This window comes from Amblyomma mixtum, chromosome 3, assembly GCF_055824585.1.
Source record: "Amblyomma mixtum isolate Tamu chromosome 3, ASM5582458v1, whole genome shotgun sequence".
Classification (NCBI taxonomy): domain Eukaryota; kingdom Metazoa; phylum Arthropoda; class Arachnida; order Ixodida; family Ixodidae; genus Amblyomma; species Amblyomma mixtum.
The window spans coordinates 219,474,602-219,487,837 of record NC_143014.1 but is presented as its reverse complement, the minus strand read 5'-3'; the positions used below and the strand labels follow the sequence as shown (position 1 = coordinate 219,487,837).

The 13,236-nt window shown below is 45.0% G+C and overlaps 1 protein-coding gene across 1 annotated transcript in view; it reads left to right on the top strand.

Annotated features, from left to right (window-relative positions):
* The window catches only part of LOC149353728 (nose resistant to fluoxetine protein 6-like), a 79,636-nt gene that overhangs the window by 26,673 nt on the left and 39,727 nt on the right, over positions 1 to 13,236 (top strand). Inside the window, exons 12-14 of the mRNA XM_089575855.1 lie at positions 1,176 to 1,293; positions 3,591 to 3,780; positions 3,970 to 4,112. Coding sequence (XP_089431981.1) covers positions 1,176 to 1,293; positions 3,591 to 3,780; positions 3,970 to 4,112 — 451 coding nt within the window. The remainder of the gene's footprint in view (positions 1 to 1,175; positions 1,294 to 3,590; positions 3,781 to 3,969; positions 4,113 to 13,236) is intronic.

The following is a 13,236-nucleotide window of genomic DNA, read 5'->3' as shown; positions in this document are numbered from 1 at the left end:
CGAATGAGTAATTACTTCCTTATTACAAATCTACACCGCCTTGGCGGATTTCTCTAAACATTTGACAAACACAGTTCTCACTTCAAGTTATTGATCAATTCACTCTCTCCCTACCATAAGCTTGCCGTCCCGCTTAGCTGAGTTGGTATAGCGACTGCTCCGGTGAAGCTGTGGTCCCGGGTTTGAGCCCCGTACCAGGACGAACATTTCTCAACTGCGAAGTTTATAATAAAGCTGTGTAGCTTTCCCCTGTAGCCCTAACACTGCGCTTGGGTAGATGGCAGTGAGTAGTTACTCCATTTCTACAGATCTACTCCACCCAGAAGGATTCCCCCTAACCTCCGTTTGACCTGAATTCTGTTTTGGTCGCGACATTAGAGTACAGGCACCTAACTTTTGAATGCACCTCCTCTTTTCAATTATAAGTAAGACATTATTATACATGGATTACTAGGTAGTATTCTCTTACTACAACTAAATAATTTCTTTCTCGTGCTGTTTCGCTTTCAACAGCCGAACAATGACTGTGGCATTAAAGGGTTGTTATAGATCGCGTTAGGCATGAAAAAACTGCTATATAGTCGTTGTTTCTACATTCGTTGTCCTAAAGAAAAAAAAAACCAGCAGAAGGACGCATACACAGAGAGGGACACAGGACGACGCTTTCTGTGTCTGCGTCCTTCCGCTGGTTTTATCTTTAGAACAATGTACCAACTGGCCCAACTCTCAACCCTAATGGCATTCGTTGTCATTCCTGCTCTTGAGGAAAGCGTTTCAGCACTGTAGTGACTTCAGCACTGTAGTGAAATGTCTCATAATTTTCCAATTTTTAAATTTTTTTCCAAAAATTCTTGGACATGACATATTTGTATGCAGGTTGCAGTTCATGTAGCTTTTTTGTGGCCACTTCTGTTAAGACGAACAAATCCTCAAGTTACGTCATGTTTGTCTTAATGGAAGTGAACTGCACTAATGTTAGAAATCAGCTAACATAGTATTCAGGCGCTGAGTACAGCCCGCACTAACGAAGGTAAGACCTCAGTAGTGCAGCCTTTGCACAGTATACCAGGTTAACCCATGTATATTAAAGTATCCGTCGAGGGATGAGAATATGTTGCGCATGAGAGGAAGTAATTCTGTGCAGCAGAAATACTCGTTTTTTCTGCTTTTTACAGCAACACAATAAAATCTGTGGGTGTTTACATGCGGCCTTTCTATCATGCGGTGTGCTACTTCATGGGCTGCATGACATTCCTCGTCATGGATGACTTCCGTGATAGGAAAATGTCGAAGGTAAGCTGTCTTACGTTATTTGGTGCCATTGACGCGCCTAAATATTGCAATGCGGGAAAAACCGCGTAAAGGTTTTCATCAAATCTTCTAGAGTAAGCGTTGCTGTAGATAACACCATAAAATTTACAAAGCACAAGTCGCATCCATTTCGTACTCTGCAGTGGTCATGATTCTTGGGAAAGAAACGCTAAAACACACCGAAAGAGCAATAGTTCTTGTGTTCCGTACGCTATTTTTTCGAACAGACAACTCTCTACACTGTGAAATTATTTCTCGCCATCCGCTGAATAAGTTTTGTATACCTGCAGCCGTTTTAAAAACATATCGAGAACAAGTAAAGTAAATTGGCAAAAAGACTATTTTCCTGATGGCTCTGCGCTGCCGGTACAATGCTGCTTCAGTGCATTTTTTTAGCAATGCGGAAACTCACCCCCCCCCCCCCCCCCCCCTTAAGAAAAAAAACAGCAGTCATTTGAACGGAGCCCTTAATTCGCCAGTCACTATTTATATACAGGGTGTCCCAGCTAACTTGGACCAAGATTAAAAAAAAAAGCCTAAGCGTTCGACGGACCTGAAATTGCATGGATGTTGTTAGGGTTTACCTAAACTTGCAGCATTTTTTTCGCTCGTCCTATTTGAGTAATTAGTCGAGATAAAAAAATTAACTGTTTAAATATAGTGTGAAGCGTGCAGGCTTCAATAGGAAAGTTGTGGAGCTCCACAAATATTGTCGAACCCAGGCACTTCCAACGGGATAGACTTAGCGTGGCCGTTTTTATTCGGGAAAAACGAAAGCCAATGGAGTTTAAAAAATAACACGTGACAGCGCACTCCGTGCGCCCGGATGCGCCGCGATTACAGCGCTCTCATCCATGCTTTGTAAAAAAAACATCGCTCGCTTCGCGCCTTTCGTGCTGCCCAAGACAAAGCTTCGCGTTGTGCATGGTTCCAAGAAAAGCGCCAGTGGGTACGGGTGGCAGTTGAAAGAAAGCGTGGCTCCCGTTTTTGTGGCGATAATTGCGCTCTCACGTTAGCAGAATGCATGCGGAGAAACAACTACAATCTCATGAATTCGAATTTTGGAGCCAGATCCCAACAAGCAAAGAGCTTGGTAACGTCATGTGAATTACGCTAAAAAACGGGAGCCGTGCTTTCAACTGCCGCCTGAATGCCTGAACCCGCTGGCGCTTACTTGGAACCAAGTACGACGCGAATCTCTGTCTTGGGCAGCACAAAAGGCGCGAAGCGAGTGATGTCTTTTACAAAGCACAGATAACAGCGCTGTGATCGCGGCGTATCCGGGCGCACGGAGCGCGCTGTCACGTGCTATTTTTTCTAACTCCGCGGGATCTCGTTTTTCCGGAATAAAAACGGCCACGCCAAATCTATCTCTTTGGAAGTGCTTGGGTTTGACAATATATGTGGAGCTTCACAACTTTCCTATTGATGCCTGAATGTTTCAAGCTACATTTGAAATGTTAATTTATTTACCTCGATTAATTATTAAAATAGGACGAGCGAAAAAATGTTACTGTAACTTTAGATAAATCCTAACAACATCCGCGCGATTTCAGATCTAAAGAACGCTTAGTTTTTTTTAAATGTAGGTCCAAGTTGGCTGGGACACCCTCTATATAATCTGTTTCTCTTATCTCAATAGCAAGGATTTCATGTACACGTTGCAGCCCAAGAAAAGAAGTTTACTGAAGCACTGATGCGGGCTAGTTGGTTAGAGGTGAGTAATTTTACCGTGTCAACCGCTAAAGATGTCACTAAATGGAATGCACAACAGAAGTGCTTGCTGGCGAGAAATATTATTCCACCTGAAGCGTAGGATCAAACCCTTCCCACCGCCCCTTGATGAGAGAACCTAGGGAGGAAAGAATATGTCTGAACTTGATGAGAGAACCTAGGGAGGAAAGAATATGTCTGAAAAAGAGAACTAAACCAAAGAAAAATGCACAGGAAGCCCATGCGCGCTGAAGTATGCCTCTAAAAACAGCAGTTCGATTTTCGTTGAAGCTTCTGAAGGACGCCTCATATATCTCGAAATTGGGAAATGTTTATACCTTCAATAAATGCCTTGACAGGGAATTCAGGCCAGAGAGAATGCGCCGCATGTGGTCGCACAATAGGGGGGCCGGCGGCACAAGGGTGGCAGGGTGGGTGGGTCCTCTCAGGGCTAAGAAGCTGTTGTAGCTATCGCTCTCATTTTTGTTCCGAAAGCAGGGAGAAATGCATGGAAGCCGGAGATATTTATTTTCTTTTGCTAATGATGTGCTCCCCTTTTTGTCCAGGGCATGCAGCTCGGGGGCTGGATCGTAGCAGTCGCCGGTCTTTTGTGCTCCTCCCTCATGAAGATCCCCTGGTACGAACGGCCCAATCCCACGACGGAAGTTGGGAAGCTGTTTGAGGCTTTCTTTGACCGCATCATGTGGTCGCTTTTCCTCGCTTGGCTGACGCTGGCCTGCTCGGCAGGCCGTGCTGGTGAGACCTCTTGCGATATTTCGGTAGCATCAGAGCGCCCGTTAATTAAGAAGGGAAGGTTAACGTTTCAGAGATAGACAACAGCACGCGTGGGGCGTGAGAAAGTCTTTCGCTATAAAGCTGTTCATGATCGCGAATACGTCAGCCACTCTCTTCCGACGATTATTTTTTGCTCTTACTGTTTCGAAGGTGTCGTCGGGCGGATCCTGTCGTGGAATGGTTTTGTGCCGCTGAGCAAGCTTTCTTTCGGCGTCTACTTGATACACTACCCTTTCATCCTGCTGATGCTCTGCTCGTCGAGGGAGCGCCTATTCTGGTCTCATTTCAATCAGGTAAGGACCACTGGTGTTCGGCGCTCTTACAGCTGCGAGGACCAAAAAAAAAACATAGTACGGGGTTGTGAGAAGCCACGCGGGCAAACATTTTTCCATGGTTCTGACGATAAAAGAATTGTACAAAAAATTTCAGCACACTGTCTCGTCATCGAGAGTAAGGCGTAAGCTTGAAAAGCACTGCTGGAGAGGCGTACCATAATCTTAGACGGCTGAAAGTACTGATAGCCGCGCATGAGCCTTGAAGAGCGTCCCTTATCAGCCGCTTTCTTTTAGTTTTTCTTCACGAGCGACAGCGCGCAAATGTTTCTTTGATGCTTTTCACTTATGGCGACCGGCGCGACCAGAGCTCGCCACGAGCCGAAGATGAGGGATGGTGCCAGCACATGCTACACAAAACGCAGGGGCATTCGCCGCGGCTGGGTGCCGCCGTGACCACCTCCGCCGACCACCAAGTCTAATAACAAACTAAAACTTGTTACTGGCAGTGCTGCTAGATGGCGCCACGGGACCTGTCTTCTAGAACTTGAGTGCCTTGCGTAATAACAAGAGGTCACGCGGCGCTGTCGCCTAGCTGATCAAGTGCCGCCAGGACTGCACTTGCGCCCCTCGTCAACTGCCAGTTTCAATGATCATCGAGTCGAGAGCCTTCGAGATTCTCGATTGCTATCGAATCGAAGGAGTTATGTTGCATGTACACGGCAAATATCAGTGGCCATTGAGATGGATCTCGTATATTACTTGTGTGGCGCCACAACCGCTACTTTCGATTTTGCGCAGATAACAAAAATACCTTTGTGAATCTAAACAAACGGTTCCAAACAAACTTTCCTGAAGTCGTTGGAGGTTTTTAGTTATTATTAAAATCCAGTTGCGTTTCCTTTGAAAGACACTGCCGTTTGCACAATTTGTTGTGGCAGTTTTCAACGCTCTAGCAACATTGATACCGCTGGCGTTTTAGTATTTTGCGGTGAAGGGTATAAAATTAATGCGCTTTAAGCCAGACCAATAAAATTTTGAGTTATTCCACAGACTAACACTTTGCTCTTTGCATTAAAGTTTAGGAGAATAATGCTTATTCATGGTTTTGTGCCGTGAATGTATTGTGCAGGAAAATGCGCTTGCCGCCGCTCGAAGCAACGTAAGCAACTTTAGGCAAAGCTAAGGCTCAAAATCTCGATCTGTCACGTGGAGTGATCACGGGTGCACAGACTCTCTCCTTTTTACTTTTTCTGACTAAGGTTTCAAAGCTATCGCTGGACGTCCCTCCTGATTTTTTTTTTTCCTCCATGATCTCTATAGAGTTCCGCGTTGTTCCGTTGACTCGATAGACTATTGACTCGGTGGGCATTGAAAGGGCCCGTGCAGCAGCGCTTACTGGCTTTTGAGTCTATCAGTTCAGGGGTCTTCGAAATGCCCGTGTGACAGAGGTGTAGACGAAGATGCTATTGTTGACGCCTGCGCTGTTCCGGCAGCAGCGCAGCACGTAACACCACGCGTACTGTAAGCTTCGCCAAAGTTCGTTTAGGTTCGCCTCCTTCCTCTCCACCCTTCTGGCGGCAATGTTTCCCACTGCGTGCCGACAGCGGGAGCTAAATGCATTCAAAAGAATCAAATGTTGCCCGCTTTGTTCCCACCAACTTGACGTTTGCAATCCCCAATCATCCTGTTATCACAAAATATTCGGTAGTTCGTTTTCCAGTGGGCCTCGCTGCAGCTGTCAGCGCAAGCGTATCTCCTGTATTACAGTGCCTAGCGCCACGCTACATACAGGCCAATACTTTGAGGTCACCACTTCTAGGACCAGAATTCTTCACTGAACGGCACCGAAGAAACTGTTTAACTGTGTATTAGCTCTTTCTTTATCGAACTGAGATTGCTCACAAGAACGCGGCGCATATGAAAAAGCAGTACAGAAGGCACTTTTCTAAAGTGGAAGCCAGCGCAGCCAGCGAAGTGCCGCTAAAGATCAACAAAAGTCTTCTGCAGGCTTTTTCCTTTTCACGGTTGCTACTAATGATAGGTAGCGAAATAAGGCTATGATAACGTAAACAAGATTATGCTTAAATTACATGGCACGTGCGCGGATGGACCAAGGTTTCCAAGGTACAAATAATGCCGGCAAACAATTTTGTATTGCTGGTTGACTGCCACTGAAATATTCGTCTCGCAGATAGTTGTCGAGAACGGTAAGCTTTATAACTTCTTTTGGAGAACATAAATTATCTCTGGTAGTACCCAACGAAATCACTCATCAAGCGGCACAAAGAGGGAACATCACATTCCCAGAGTAACAGTAAAAATACCTCCCAATATGGATAAACCAGAGCAGCATAAAAGACAGCTCCAATATAATGGGACCAGTCACTTACCCATGAGAATAAATTCTTTTTGTCAATTCTGCACAAAAGTTGAAAATGTCGCATGGTTATCATGCGCCAAGAAGAAAGCTACTCAGAAAAGATTATAAAGAGGTTTGTCGCTCATATTCCGAATCTATGGTGGAATGCTCACGAAGCTTTCGCTTTAAAATCGGAGCTACGAGTGTTTGAAAATACAGAACATATTAAAGTTAAGTGCATGAGAAACCCAGCTGTACTAAAGGAGCGAGCAGTTTGCGAGTACACGAGGTATGAGTAGACTGAACAGCGTGACAAGGGGTGAGATTACAAGGACTTCACGTTTGTGGCGCGATGTTGGGCTTAAAAGTGAAAAGTGAAATCCGGTCTGGTGGTCAACCGGCATACGATTGGAAGGTTGGCGGTTGGCATTCATGGTAAAACCAATAATGAAGCAGTAGAGGAAACATAAACATTGGCTTTTTCGCAAGTGTGGAATCCAGCCACAATAGTTGTTTTGAGGGTCAACTGGTAAATATGAACGGAGAGCAAAGACAGATAGGAACAAATCCTTTTGGATATTTGCACACATTAGATGGTGATTTTGAATTTAGGTGAGAAAAAATAAAAGTAGCAGGTAACAAAAGGTGCAAATCAGGCCTTACGAAAGTTTCCATATTACCTCAACAGCGCAACAAAGACGGGACGAAACGAAAACAAAAGATACGCGTTTCGTCCCGCCCTTGTTGCGCTGTTGAGGCAATGTGAATACATATCAAATCGCCCAAATTTCTGCTTCACTTAAGAAAGGCCGTTAATGGAGAGTCTGAAATTCAAAGACAGTTTAGAGGAAAAAATGGTACACAAAAATTATGCACTTCTATCGCAGTAGGAAGAATGAGATCTGGACGGAAGCTTTTTAAAATTAGAAATCCAACCCTATACTCTTTGAAATTACGACAGGTTTCCTGAGAATGGCGTGAAATTTGTGCACCCTTCTTTCAGTGGTTTAATGGCGAGCATACATATAAATGGCAGTAAAACAACTGAACATGTTTCGTTAGGATATCGCACCATGGCCACCATGATGTATAAGCCACACTGGCAAGCTCTCCCTAGGGCTCGAAATTGAAGGGCAACAGAAAACATGAGATCGATCGAATCTGCCGGACAATCTAGTCAAAGACATCTGCAGATTTGCTGGCGTAAAGAAAAAGAGAAAATACACACTGACGGGTAATCACGATCCTTATTTAAAGGAAAAGTAATGTAATAGTAGGCGCTCCTTTATCAAGAACCCCTTATTTCGAGCATAAGACGTGGAAATGAGAAGAGTACCGCTGCAGAAATGCTTTTCGCATAGATGCTTCGCAACTAGGACATTCGCAAGCAAACATTTTATCCAGTAACTTTACGTAGGAAACAGTGGTGTAGCCAGAAATTTTGTTCGGGGGGGGGGGGGGGGGAGGGGGGGAAGGGGGCTTGGGCGCATGTTGTAGAGCGGCCTCCTCACAGATTTTGTGGAGAGATCAAACGCAAGAATAGTAAGCATGTGCATTAGATAACGCTACGCACTGTCTATACAAGTGAAATATGTATTTTTTTAAATACAAGAATCTATTCGTATGTCTAAAAAATCATGGCAGACATAAGTGATGCCAATGCTCCCATGTTTTTGCGTATTTAATAGTAAAGAAAATATCACACGAGGTCTAGAACTGGTTGGTTGGTTTAAGGGGCTTAACATCCTAAAGCAACTCAGGCTATGAGAGACGCCGTAGTGAAGGGCTCTAGAAATTTCGACCACATGGGGCACTTTAACGTGCACTGACATCGCACAGTACACGGGCCCCTAGAATTTAGCCTCCATCGAAATTTGACCGCCACGGCCGGGATCGAACCACAGTCTTTCGGGTGAGCAGCCGAGGACCATGACCTCTGAGCCACCGGGGCGGCTGATGTCTAGAGCTATATCAGTCCGAAACCTGCAAAGCAGTGCATGCCGCTGATATGAAAAACAGAAAGACCATGAAATTAGCAAGTATAGAGGACAAATATTGTGATGAATCGTCGTTGTTCAAGAGCCTTTACATTTTTATACATATGCAACGGCCAGGAAAAAATCTCAACGCCGCTGTCCTTCGTTCCAGTGTACTGCGCAGCAGCAGCTGTCGCCTGTCATGTATTGAGAGTAATTTCACCCAAATTTTAGTCGCTACAACGAGCACATGTATAAGAGAGGAGTTCTGCAAAATATGCGTTAGAAGTGCGAAGAAAAAATGCAGCATTAGAAATGCAAAGATGCAACTTGATAAAGGACAAAAAGTGTCCATGGAAATAGTCACTTGATGTATTCACAAAACCTCGCAACAAGATAATTAAACACATGTATGTTTCCATTAAATCTACGTATCTCTGCAAAAGTCACCCTATATAATGCGTCAAACAAGGTAAATAAACAGCTTGCGCAATCACACATAGTAAACTTTACACATGGAAAGATAGACGATCCAGGCAACAACAAAATTATGATAGCTGAAGTCGCGATGTGTTCTTGGGCCATGCTGCGGTCGCGACACCAGCCTATGGTTAGAATAATAGAGGAACAATGCAGAAATCAATGCGAAAGTACGTATTCTTTAACTGCCTGCACGGCGACAATTATTCTGCGTCCATAATTACAGAAGGGCATTCTTTTGATTCATAGAAAAGGTAAAGGCCGTTAGCTAAAAAGGAAAGAGAAGGACAACCAAAAGCCAAGAATTATACCGCTAGTTGAAATAACCAATATCCGAGTGTGTATGTAGGGAAACGCCGCGTGGGCAGGGCTGTCAATAAGCAAGGCCAGTCAAGATCGGTTATTGATGTCCTCAAAATTTTCGTATTCGTGTGGTAATTTTGATCATGATGGCAACTGATGCTCGTGTTACGTGACTCCAGGTGCATGGGCGTTGCCACGAAATACAACCCGAGTTAGCAATGTTCGCGCCAAAATGTTTCTTCTAGTCTGAAAAGGACACTGTAGGTGACAAAATCCATAATTACTTCCGGCGCCGGTGGTTGTTTTGTTCAGCGGTGCGGGACAGTTCGAAAAAATTCCGTGGGGGGGAGCTGAAGCCCCATAAATCCCCCTCCCTCCCCCCCCTCCCCCTCGTTACGCCCCTGGTAGGAAACGTCTGCAGAGCTCGGTGACGCGTAGGCCGCGAAAACGGGCCAGTCCTGTCAGATACTAATACCTTCACCTCCATACGACACACTCGGGAAACCAACTTTAGGATGCAGTGAGTACGCGTGGCATTATATAGAATCGATAGTACTATACATAGAAAGTAGTATCAGTATGGCTATCGCAGTTCTATCAATAGAACTATCGAAGTACTATCGATAGCACTATCGATAGTACTTCGATAGTTCTATTGATAGAACTGCGATAGCCATACTGATACTACTTTCTATGTATAGTACTATCGATTCTATATAATGATAGCACTATCGATAGTACTTACGAAAGTACTAACTATGGATAGTGCTATCGATAAGCGGGCTATCGATAGCAATATCGATAGTCTTTTTTACCATCGATAGTTCGATAGTGACTCAACTATCGATAGTATCGATAGTGCTACCGAAAGTTTTGCATCACTAAAACTGACCTGCTCCAAGTGGCATCTCATTGCTTTACGGCCTAATGCGTTTGCTTCCTAACACACAGGGATGCGAACGCACGTATTTATCAGCAAAGGTGGCTTATCAGATGAAACACAAACTGCTTGTGTTCATGTAATAAGGTCATCAGCTAGCCCTTGATATTATGCCCCTGGGTCGCTTTGGGACGCTAAACCCCCACAATCTTTCTTGCCAACTTTCTTTCTTTCTTTCTTTCTTTCTTTCTTTCTTTCTTTCTTTCTTTCCTTCTTTCCTTCTTTCCTTCTTTCTTTCTTTCTTTCTTTCTTTCTTTCTTTCTTTCTTTCTTTCTGTCTTTCTTTATTTCTTTCTTTCTTTCTTTCTTTCTTTCTTTCATTCTTTCATTCTTTCTTTCTTTCTTTCTTTCCTTCTTTCCTTCTCTCTTTCCTTCTTTCTTTCTTCCTCTCTTTCTTTCCTGCTTTCTTTCTTTCTCTCTTTCTTTCTTTCTTTCTTTCTTTCACGCGTTTGCTTCCTAACACACAGGGACGCGAACGCACGTAGTTATCAGCAAAGGCAGTTTATATGATGAAACACAAACTGCTTGTGTTCATGTAATAAGGTCACCAGCTAGCACATTATATTATGTCCCTGAGTTCATTTGGGACGTTAAACCCCCCCAAACGAAACCAAACCTTTTTACTATATCTTGCCAATGGCCGCTACGACAGCATGTCAGTGTGGCATGCAGTTGTAGGCGGAGGTCCTTTAGGGAGGGCTTGAGGCTGTGGAGCACGCTATCACGTGGTTCCATTTCTCGCGTTATCTCATCTCTCCCTCTCGTTGACACAGATACTCTTTCTCTCAAACATATCACAGGTGACTCTATCCATCGGAGTGATCGTTTGGTGCCTGCTGCTGGCCTACGTGTCCTTGCTGGCATGCGAAGGACCGACGTCAACTCTGGACAAACTGGTCTTTCAGAGGCTAACTGTACGAGGAAGAGCCCAGTGCGACAAACCGTCCTTGAAGGTGCAGCCTGGCGGAGCAGGCACTCAGGAAAAAGAAAACGGCCGTGCCGGTTCCTTCGCTTCTAGGCTGTGATCTAGACATTCGCCGGAGGAAGCTACTGCATCACGGCACTTTTCGAACAACACCGTCTATTCGCATCCCTTACTGCAGGGTCAGTGGAGACAAGTAGGTTTTTTTTTTGCCCACAGCACACCACTCTACCCTTTTCGCGTTTTGTTAGTATATGCTTTAAAGTTTGAATAAAGACACGTATCAAGGAACCTTTGGGCTTCGCGGTGAAATAAAGCGTTCATATGCTGTTCTGTAAAAACGTGCGATTTGAAACGACCAAATTTTCTACTCTAGAATACGGCACAAAACAGACAGTTTTAGTACAGGAAGAATTAACTTATGGTTCATAAGTTAATTCATAGGTTAATTCATAGTTCATAGGTTCAAACCTATGCTTCATAGGCGTGCCGCAGTGCCTTGTGGGAAGCTTCCGCTTCCGTTCGACCATTGCTAAGGCTCAACCAAGGTCAATTGAAATAGGTCGCGAAGCCGGAGCCTGAATGCGATCCAGAACCAAGTGCTAGCGACATCAAATTAGTGGTGGAACTAAAGCGCCAAAATTAAATGAGTGGACAAACACGACTTGAAGAGAAAAATAATTAGGACATATTTTGTGTTTCAAAAGCATTCGAAAACAATTGCAGTGATTCCTTTTTAAAATGTTTGAGTTGTTTGGATTTTGTTAGAAAGTATAGCGCTTGCTTTGTAAAAATTTTTATGACAGCGTTCGCTCAGAGTAGCGGCAATGGTAGCGGGACGATGCCAAGGTTGACGGTGCTCTGATGTCATACCCTTGTCATATCTTTTGACCATTCTGCTTGCTTTTGTTTGAAACTCGATTCTGCTAGCCCTACTTTTTCCTCATTGCTTGTTGCTCGACTTCTTGGTGTGCATCGTTCGTGTACAGTTTCCGCTTTTCCCTTTTGCCAGCGCTTCTGTGTAGTTTCGTTCGGTTGGGTGCGGTTCTGTCGCTTTTGCCCCAAAAGGGCATCGTCTGTGGCCATGGGGCCCCCGTACGCAAAAAAGAGGTGTGCGGTTGCACGATGTGCGAGCGATAACCTGTCTGGCGGCGTGACATTTCATCGCTTCAGCGCTACACCTGCGACATTCAGCGCGACACCTGAGGCGAGGACGAAGGAAAAAGGCACAACGAGAACTGACTACCTGAAAATAGCGTTGGTGGTCGGCACTCGTCGTGTCTTCTTTCTTCGTTCTCGTGTCGGGTGTCGCGCTGGAGCGTCGCGGCGTTCAGCAGTTTATTTTTCCCGCCAAGCAGCACGTGACGCTGACGTCACGAATATGACGTCACTAAAACACATGACTTCAACGTCGCGTTTTTGTTATAATTATGACGTCACTTTTTAGTTGTCCACGCATTTCGAAGACGGCGCTGGCTGCGCACCATGAGCCGCCATGTTTTGAGCGTATGGGCTTCTATGCAGCCTACGCTACCATAGTACATCTACCTTGGCTCAACCTCGCGTTGATGGTGGCTGCTTCTCGTTTCTACCTTGGATTTCAGCGACATCGACAGCGTGCAACAACCCGTAATCTACATTACAGCCGCTTTTTATCGCGATCTTGGCCAGTTGCGCTCTGTGAGGTTGCAACAACAGGTCGGACCGAAGTTCTGATGACCGCGAAAACGCAAGAACAAAAACGCGAAACTTCGTTCGCGGGCAATGTAGCAGGCTGCTCGAGCTGGCAGGGAAGCGTCGTGCGGAATGTTTTTGGCGTCACCGCTGACACCGCCGAGGCGATATCAACGTTATAGCGACGGACTGCAAGGTGTGCAGGGATCGTTTGGCGCCTGTAGTCCTTTCAAGAATGCTCTCTGGCCAATTCCCCGCCGTGGGTATGTGACATTAAGCCTGAGGACATCATCATCGTCATCAAAAGTCCTGCCCCGGGCATCATTGTGTTGGGGGCTGTAACCTTATACAACCAAGCAAACCGTGCTTCTTTTTATTTCCTCTCTGGCCTAGACTGTTCAGTTAAGTTTTTGACGTTTTTGCCCCTGTTCATTTACTCTGATTTGAGCCTGTGATAGCCTGCGTCTTTGGCGGTGGCAGTAGCTATAG